The sequence below is a fragment of the Fistularia commersonii genome, chromosome 5 (assembly GCF_037954325.1).
Source record: "Fistularia commersonii isolate RoL2024-O1a breed Wild chromosome 5, RoL_Fcom_v1.0, whole genome shotgun sequence".
Taxonomy (NCBI): Eukaryota; Metazoa; Chordata; class Actinopteri; order Syngnathiformes; family Fistulariidae; genus Fistularia; species Fistularia commersonii.
In genome coordinates this window covers 2,161,189-2,170,457 of record NC_141288.1, presented here as the reverse complement: position 1 = coordinate 2,170,457, position 9,269 = coordinate 2,161,189, and the positions used below count along the sequence as shown (strand labels likewise).

Sequence of the window (9,269 nt, the reverse complement as noted above, 5' to 3'; positions counted from 1 at the left end):
AATTTAAAACTCTTACCTATTACAGTAAGACAGTAACTCATTTCAATGTATTTGTTCTTTACATTTATAAATAGAACTTTACAATAGTACAAAAATATAGCTCTGTGTATTTACACTGTAGTTTTAGTACTCAACCTAACCCTTGTGGATACTAATTCAAAAACAAGGAGGAGACAAAAGTGACTGAAAAATATTTTCTTTATTACAATCTTTAAACACTCATACCAGTTAGTAAAAACATTTTAACTGTATTATCCAACAGTGCAACATGGTGTTTGTAATTAACGTACATTTCAATGCATAGTTCCATTGTTAATTTATGTAAAATCGTATTTCCATGATGTGCCCCTGTGTAATGTTTATAAATCTGAGGCAAATTGTGAGATGAATATAGTGTTTTTTTCCATATGAAATTCAGAATACTGAAGATTTACCCCTAACAATAGTATCCCGGCACCACAGATATATCCCTTTTTAATCACCAAGAACCTGAATAATCACTAAATGACATTATAGCAGTCAATATTTGATTCATGACAAAATCAACTTATCCCAAGATTTTCATGAACTAAATAAATGGTTCGCTTATACACTGAATATTTGCATAAGTGAAATAATTAAAGTCATTTCATGAGTGAACAGTGGGGGGGAGGAGAAAAAGCTCATTTATAGTATTATTGTTTGGTATGAAACTTCAGTGGAAAAAAAGTAAAAAGCTGCTTTGTATTGAATATTCACAAGTGAAACAGTAATTACAACACAAATATTTAAGGCGACTTCAGTTCAATTCTGTACAATCACAACATATTAACTATTAGCCCTTTAGGGAGAAGAACAGGAAAAGCAGAACGAGTCTAGTGTTAACACTTCATAAGTCGATGGCAACCCAGAGGCTAGATAAGAATTTGGTTTTTCAGACGAGATGAGTTGAGAAGTAAAAACAGTGAGGAGTGTGTGTGTGTGTGTGTGTGTGTGTGTGTGTGTGTATAAGAGAGGGAAGCCTGAGAAAAGACGCATCGTCGTCTTCAGTGTTAACACTGATGGTTACCCCTACCCGTAGCTCCTGCACAACCTGCAAGCCCACATTAAAAACTTTACCCAAAATTACGAGGTTTTCCATGGTCATTTTTGTCATTTTGATCCTGTGTTATTCAACTCTGATTCATATCAGGTTCAGTCACATTCATTTAAATAAATAAAACTATTAACTTGATAGGTACTGTGTTTAATTTGTGTACATACCAAAGATATTTATGAGCTTGAGTTACTTTATCTTTTAAATAAAATAAAATTTTTGTTTCTGTAAATCTAAGCTGATAAAATGACTTTGATATTTACACAAGCTATAAAATACCCATTAATGAAAACATTTTGGTATTTAAGATTAAGTAAATTGGACATGACAATCAAAACTTTCTTTTCCCAAATGCACTTAAGCTGTCTGATATACTTCTGTCTTTTTTTGGGGGGTGTTTCTAGGGTCGAGATGTTCTATTTTCCCCATCTCATTGCTTTCGACTGGAGTGAGGCAGTTTTACTCAAAAGTGGTCACTTTGTCAAGGCTGCAGTGGCTCGGGGTCGAGGGGGTCCCCTCATCGTTATCTTCTTCTGCTTTCAGGAGCGGGGAGAGGTCCAAATCTCCCCCCATCTCCTCCCGCCGGGCAAGTTGTCAGTCGCGGTGGGCCTGGTGTCCCGGCGGTGTGATACTGAAGACTTGTATGCGGAGGTGGGAGGCGATCTGGAGGCACACGCCCGTACAGTAGCGTGCAAGATCAACCAGAGACAGGACCTGAAGAAGGACAGACAAAACACAGAAGGTTGAGTGGCTTTCTTTACTTGATTAGAGTGATTTTAAGGTGGAAATCTGCTGTTTGTGAGCAAGTTCAATGTGAATAACGAACTTGTACTCCAGGTATTGATAAATCGTTAGCACACAAAATACTTTAAAATGTACAGCCTTATACAACGTCAATGGACTGCAAAGAGTCACAAGCAACATACTTGGATCTGAGGTCGCATTAGCTTTAAGAGTTAGCACAAAATGGGCAATTCCTTGTCATTTAAAAAATGCAGCTTCTTCCAAGCTGTTAGCATATTTTAGGTGATTTCTTGGTCATTATAATACATGTGGCATATTATTGAAATGTTTGAAATAATCAAATGAATCTGCTGTGCAAACAAGAAGTAAAGCCGTGAGCGAGAGGAGATTTTGTCAGCGTCAATCCCACCCCATATACTGAATTTCCTTTGTGACTGATAATAGAACTGGGGGTTATCTCGAGTTGATTTAATTAACTCCTTTGTGGGTTAATTTTCAATGTCTTTCCAAAAGCCAAATTAATCCAAAACTGTCTAGTCAGTTAGGAGTCAAACAATAACCCACAATATCATCAAACGGTTCAACTGTCAAAAATTGTTTTCAGAGCAAAGGGAAGTATGAACGCTGTCAGACTGACCATGGCGATCCACAGAACGATGTACTCGTCAATATAGCTGTTGAAGTACTGGTTGAGGAAGAGGAGGCCCGGGCCTATAAAGGCTGTGTCTGGGAGGTATAATTCGCTCTTTGTCATGTGCGCCACCTGAAAAACAAAACAAGAGGTCAAGAAGACAGATTCAGCCCACCCAGGGCAGAATTGCAAGATGAAATCACGATAAATGCATCATGACTGAAGGTGGGAGGCGACAAGGGAACTAAAGCGATCAAACTTCGAAGGAAGATAGTCTGATGACAGCTTGAAAAAGCAAATCTAAATTTTGCTTCTCAGAATTATGGTTTCACAATGCTTGTAATGGGGAGGGAAAAAAAAGCCAATGAAAACCCCCCACAGCTTCTGGTAAACACCCGACAACACAGATTGGAAATTAACAGAGAAACTTCCCCATTTTGTCAGACCAACATCGGAAACATCCCTCTGCACAGGGGCGGTCAAATAAACGTGACAACAGAAAGAAATGCCTAGCGGTGCCAGGGGTTTAAATCGCCATGCCTTCTCAGGGAAATATCCGATCCCCATTAAAACAAACGTACCACCAGCTTGTTGGAGATCTTAGCGATGACCATGCCGAAGGCCAGCAGGTACAGGCAGGGGTGATGTTCGAACAGCTGGCTGGATGACTTCTTGTAGATGATGAATGCCAGAGTGAGGATAAGGCCGATGTGGAGGCCAGGCGCCAGCACGCTGGTGTCCTACGGAGCCAGAATGTTGTCAAGGACGAAAGAAGCCCCGGGGCAGATTCTTCATTTAAGCCTAGCGCGATGACGGCTGATGACTTACTGCCACGGTGGAGCCGTTTTTACCCACACCTCCATTTAAAATGACGTGGAAGTAGTTTTGGCAGGAATAAAGGGCGCCTCCGACGATGCCCACGACGGGAAAGACGTACAGATGCAGTCCGATGACGGGCAACTGAGCACACAGGTGGAGGTCAGAGTAAGCGGAGAAGACATTAAACCTGCCTCCTCCCTCTGCATTTAAAAAAACAATGCTCATGGAAAAGCGGCGGACATGCTGAGCGAGGTGGGAGGGAAGGCGAAGCGAAAAAAATGCGAGCGACATCAGCTTTTTGTGTCTGGTAGATCAGGGGTTCACGAAGACACGAATGGAAGGGGTCGTGAGATGATCAGAAATAGGGGTAATTGTTAGAAAAAATGAAATCTGAGAATACCACTTTAGGAATGGGTTTATATTTTACTTTTGCAAAATTGCCAATCACTTTCTTTTTTTTAAGCCAAGTCATTTAATAGACTCCAGTATAACTTTTAAGTTGTTTGGAAAGTCGGTGAAAGAACTCTAAAAGATGATCTGGAATTATCTTTGAATTTGTAAAATGAATTAAAAAAGACATGTACGATAAATGATGTATAACTTGGCAAAAAAAAGTTGGCAAAAATTTGGCCAAACACGACAGTAATATGTCAAAATTTGTGCACGCGCAGCATTTAACGAACACTTTTTGGAGATATTGGGTGTGGCGGGCGGGGTCGGGTCTGGCACCTTCAGCACCTGAAAGCTTGAGAACCCCTGCAACAGATGACCTACTGCCATAGCGCTATTTACCTTCTCACCTCTCATGTGATGTTAAGCCTCCAGAGGCAGCACAGAGCAAGAGTGAAACAAATTCTATTTAACAGCCTAAACAGAAAAAAAAACTGCCAAAGGAGTAACATGTCATTTAACTTTACATCCCAGCTGAGTGGAAGCCTTCCTCTGAGAGCACAGGACCCGTTAGATAAACTAAAACGACCACAAACTCTCGAGTTACCTCGTACTGCCAGAGGGTCACACCTCCGAACGCAGACATCAGATACATGATCATGATGGCGAACTGCACCTCCGTCACGTCGACCCTGCGCACAACACAAGTCAAGAATATTCACACGCGTAAAGAGGTACATTCGAAAGCGAAAAGGACCGTAATGTGACACACCGGCCGAAGCGCAGGGTCCCGGACACGTAGGTCTGCCAGTGGGCGCAGAAGAACATGAACATCCCGATAAAACCGCAGAAGAAGATCCAGTTTGGGAAGTATCCTATTCCGCATGAGATGCACGTTCCCACGGCGACAAAAACTGCAGGACGACACAGGAGTCCAGGCAGACCATCATTGATACAGAGTCATATAAATCACATATGTATATTTTTTTAAATATACTACTCACAAAAAAATAAAAGGAACACTTAAACAACACAGTGTAACTCCAAGTCAATCAAACTGTCCACTTAGTGACTTGTTTGAAGGACATTACGTAAACGTTGGATCAGCCTGTGGTGTTTTTCCACTTTTATTTTGAGTAAAACTCCAAATCCAGACCTCCATGGGTTCATACATTTGATTTCCATTGAACATTTTTGTGGGATTTGTTCTCAGTACATTCAACTATGTAAAGAACAAAGTATTTAATTAATTCAGATCTAGGATGTGTTATTTTAGTTTTCCCTTTATTTTTTTGAGCAGTGTATATTTTTCTTAATTTGACGTGAAATAATGGAAAAGCAGAGAGAATCAGAATTCTAGGACAAAGACCGAACAGACAGTGATCAACATCGGGACAGCAAAATATATAAATCCAAGTTCTTCCCAAAAAACAAAATGTTATATATACATATATGTGTATATAAAATTGTTCTATGTTGCTCAATGAAGCTCCAGCTCCACCTTCATGCATTGACTTTCTCTGTATATATTTTGCACTCCGTCATGAGCAATTTCTTAATAAAGGCATCTCTCTGTAAGTTCATTTTTCTTTTTTTTTTAATTTGTGTTGCAGTCGAGCACCTGTCGAGACAGCGTCACATCCATGGTCAAAGAGCTCCCCGAGAGGCGAGCTGCTGTTGGTCCTCCGCGCCTGCTTCCCATCGACGGCGTCCAGAGATTGGTAGATGAAGAGGCCCATGGCGCTCAGGATGAAGGCCCATGCCGGAGCCTGATGAGGAGGAAGGTGAGGTTTTCGGTTAGATTTCTGCTCAAAATTAAATCCTCGGTCAGAGCTGTAATAACCAGTGTAACACAAACCGAAAAGTATTCAACACGTTTCAAGTACTTCATTAATTTTTTCCTACATTGACATAGACGCTCTATTGCTGCATCGCTTGGTTTTAAAGTCGGAACATAGTTAGTAACCTGTGAATAATATGTGAAAAATCACGTCTTTCCGGTTACTAGGAAACCGAACCCCACTTTATTTAAATCGTTTTTTTTTTCCTCCCTCTTTGTTGTGGATTGATGCCACATGCTGGTTCAGCTGCATTCTTGAAACCAGATGTTTCCATCCAAGTATGGACCATGTGAACATAATCCTACGTGTAGACGTTTTACTTGTCCTCAGTCTGGGACAAGGAAACCAGACATGTAGGAAACGACAGCGATGCGGGGTGGTCTTTACCGTAGCTCCGCTCTGTCTTCGGTTGAAGGTGTTATTCACTGCAGGGACAGAGTTAGGAACCCGAGTGTGTTCTTTGATTGGACACTTTCCTCTACGCTCCCAGGGTCGAGCCTTTTGTGTTTTCCCAAAGTCTGTAAAAAGACCGTTGGCGGTGGCGGGAGGGCCTTTTCTTTCCCTGCGCCGACTTCTGCTCTGGTGATGCTTTCAAAGCAGAGCTGAAGACCCGCTTGTTTCACTATTGCATAGAATTCTCGAATTGTGTCGCCCGGTTTTAACGTTAAATGTTTCCTGTTCTTTTTAAAATTAACTGATGTATTTGTCCCTACTCGGATTTGTTGTCGGGACAGTACCCTATAAACAAATGTATTATCATTATTATTATTATTGTAGAACACTGAAATTTAACACCGCCCCATTACTTATATTAATAGAAAGAACGGGTTGGTGGAGTTGGTAAATCTTACCGTATTTACAAATAATAAACGAGACCAGGAATTTTGAATGATAATTACTCAGCAGTGTCCAAACAAGTTTGTGATTGGGGATCCGGGACTAAATCAGGATTTGCTGAGCACCGATAAACAAAGCAGCAATAAATCATCCCCTGAACAAGGGTTGATTTATCGGGGGCCATAAATCATCTCGGCATAAGAATAACTGTTCAGCTGTACTGAATCTCTGGAGGTGGTGATTTATTTTAATGGCCCTTTAATAGGCTGTAATTTGTTGTGCCGTTAAGCTGTGCTAAGTTATCGCTGGGGAGCGCTTCTAAAATGATCCCAATTCCATTTTTAGTGAATTAGAAAGGAGAAATTCTGACAAGCAGCTGCGGGACTTTTAAGAAGGTGTACCTAATTAATTGGAAAGTGTGTGAGGGAGCGTACGCTTGTGAGTAGGATAAAGGTCATGTGTTGTTTTGAGGGGGGATTAAGAATCCCTCGTTGTCCTGAATATTTAGATCCCGTCGGTTTTAAACTCCCTGTGGCCTGGAGAAGACCGGATCTACTCCTTCTAAATCATGTTTTCCAATGTTTCTGTTTTAGCAGTTACACACGAATCCTTATTTATCCTCCCCAGACTGGGTGTTGACGCATTCATAATGCTACCATTGCCAGAGAAAACTGATCATTGACTATTAGAAATGTCGTTTTGCTTTTTTAGTCAGTCTTCGTCTTCATTTAAATCGGTACACACAACAGAATAAACTAGTGACAAGATTAAAAACAAAAATAGGCAAAACATGTGATGCCAAGATAAATAAGTCCTGTGATGGCATTTCTTTTCCTCTTTTAAATCAAGTGTTTCAGCTTCGACACGGCCCGAGAATTGATTTCTCCGTTCTAAAATTAAAAAGACAATAAATCTTTTTGTAAAATAATGTATTTTCTTCTGAAGCCTGTGGCAATCTCCCCCTGGCCCTCAGAGCTTGTCTTCCATGCATTATCGACAAAAAAAAAAAAAAAGATGACAAAGGCCAAACTCAACCGCCAGATAGTGGAAACAATGTGAACTGTGGACTTTGAATCAGTTGCAGGAATTGAAACACACAAGCGAGCATGATCTTCAGATAAAACAAGAAGGAGCAAAAAATGGCTTGGGTCACAAGGTTCATTATCTAGATTTGTGTGTGTGTGTGTGTGTGTGTGTGTGCTCTGCAGACTCCCACACAGTGGTAGTTCAGAGGTTTGTTTTCCAAAACAACGGTGACGCCATCAATCAAGCCCCGCCTATTAGAAGAAACAGGTTTTATGTTAAAAGATCTTTTTTCTTTTCACTTGTTTTTGGGTAGAAATAAATATGTGGCAGCTCTGCGCACTCACTGGTGGTTTTCCCGGGCGAAGGGTGAAATATTAATAAAGGGTCAGGATAGGAACTCTTTAAGAGGCCGGCTGCCCTGCTTCCATACTCGGACACAGCTGAAGGAACCGTGCGGGATGAACCTTTCACCCCGTTTTAAATGGCGCTTGTTACCAAAGCGACAAACAAATGAAGCATTGTCCTTCCAAAAGCGCTACCATTTCGCCGTCGACAAGGACGATATCACATGAGCAGATAAAACAACAGGTTAACTTTCCAAGAACCTGCGAGAGGGGGCCACATGACTGACGAGGGTTCAACATTCAGCCCGCTTCCGGTCGAGAAGCCTTACACGCCGCGAAGAACAGAAAGTCTTAAAATAAATCGATATAAGAGTAGCCGAAAGGTTTACTGCCAGCCGAATTCACAATCGGGCTCATACAACCCGAACGAAATGAAAAAACACGCATTTTAACGCGTTTAAAGTGACTCTCCCGCTGGATAAGTTGAAAATAACCACATTTCCAAATGAGCTTTCGCCGTTGTCCCGCAGCGAACGCAGGGAAACTTTGCCCCGAAGGTCGCCCCCCTCACCTCCTCCGTCGCGGTGGGGCAAAAATAGACGAGCAGCAGCGTGGAGAAGATGTTGACCGCCAACCCGACGATCGTCAGGGTGTTCGGCGCCACCCATGTTGGGATTTTCTGGACGAGCCAGTTCCAGAAGATCTGACACGGAGGTTCTAGCAGGGACCGGCCGGAGGAGCTGTATTTGTGCTCCTCCAGCCGCTTGAGTTGTGCGGGTGACAGCGGCTCCGGCCAAATGAAATGTGCCATGTTTTTGTTTTTCTCTCCAAGCCTCCTCGTATTAACTCCGCAAAAACAAACAAATCCAGAATCCGCCCGCTCGGTCGGAGGCTCGGGTATTGCTATCTCCTTTCGGCCGACTCAAAAGTGGAGCCTTTCATTTGGCATGTATGTGGAGGCGACTAGACTAGGCCATCTCCCCGGCGGAACCATAACAGCTCCACTGGCGTTCCGTTTCTCGTCGGGTTGCGTCGAAGCCGGAAGTGGAGAACCGGAAGGGAATGATTTGGCGGCGTACCGGGAAATTTGAACCAACACGGTGTGTGAGTTCACAATCTCAATTCAGATATACTTTATTGACGCCACCCCAACCCCGACCCTCAAAGGGAAACTTAAGTTTTGTTGCAGAAGCAGAGCCTACTCTGGTACGGGATATGAAAATATGAGCCGCTCGTTAAAAATATATCTAAAAAAATGCTAAAAATTAAACAAAGACTTGTTGGGATAAGGCTCCAGCATCCCCCCAAGGCTGCAGACACGGGATGGATGGATAAAAATACAAAAGTATGAACAAGTATATATATAGTTTCGGGTAATTGCACTATATTAGCATTGGATATGGGTTATTGCATATAACATTTATCACTTTCTTTTTATAGCTTACCCTCGCTTTGACCTGGACCAATGTTCTGTGTGTGTGCGTGTGTGTGACTGATAATGTCAAACATTTAATGTTGATTTTATGTTGTGTTGTACACTCACCACAATGCAACATTATCTA

At 41.9% G+C, this 9,269-nt stretch overlaps 1 protein-coding gene across 1 annotated transcript; it reads right to left on the bottom strand.

Annotated features, from left to right (window-relative positions):
• Nucleotides 1–180: 180 nt before the first annotated feature.
• Nucleotides 181–8,741, bottom strand: chpt1 (choline phosphotransferase 1). The gene is made up of 8 exons (XM_086146391.1): nucleotides 8,279–8,741; nucleotides 5,281–5,428; nucleotides 4,432–4,573; nucleotides 4,267–4,351; nucleotides 3,279–3,410; nucleotides 3,032–3,190; nucleotides 2,457–2,582; nucleotides 181–1,789 (listed from the first exon to the last, which is right to left on the bottom strand). Exons 1-8 carry the CDS (start codon nucleotides 8,516–8,518, stop codon nucleotides 1,670–1,672), a joined length of 1,152 nt encoding a protein of 383 aa, XP_086002517.1. The 5' UTR covers nucleotides 8,519–8,741; the 3' UTR covers nucleotides 181–1,669.
• Between the last annotated feature and the right edge of the window lie 528 nt (nucleotides 8,742–9,269).

Excerpts from the sequence above, each read along its gene's own strand:
- chpt1 (XM_086146391.1), bottom strand. The coding sequence starts at position 8,518 with ATGGCACATTTCATTTGGCCGGAGCCGCTGTCACCCGCACAACTCAAG. Across the intron at positions 3,411-4,266 it reads TGACCCTCTGGCAGTACGAG|TTGCCCGTCATCGGACTGCA; the intron begins GTAACTCGAGAG and ends CTGTGTGCTCAG. Across the intron at positions 2,583-3,031 it reads AGATCTCCAACAAGCTGGTG|GTGGCGCACATGACAAAGAG; the intron begins GTACGTTTGTTT and ends TTTGTTTTTCAG.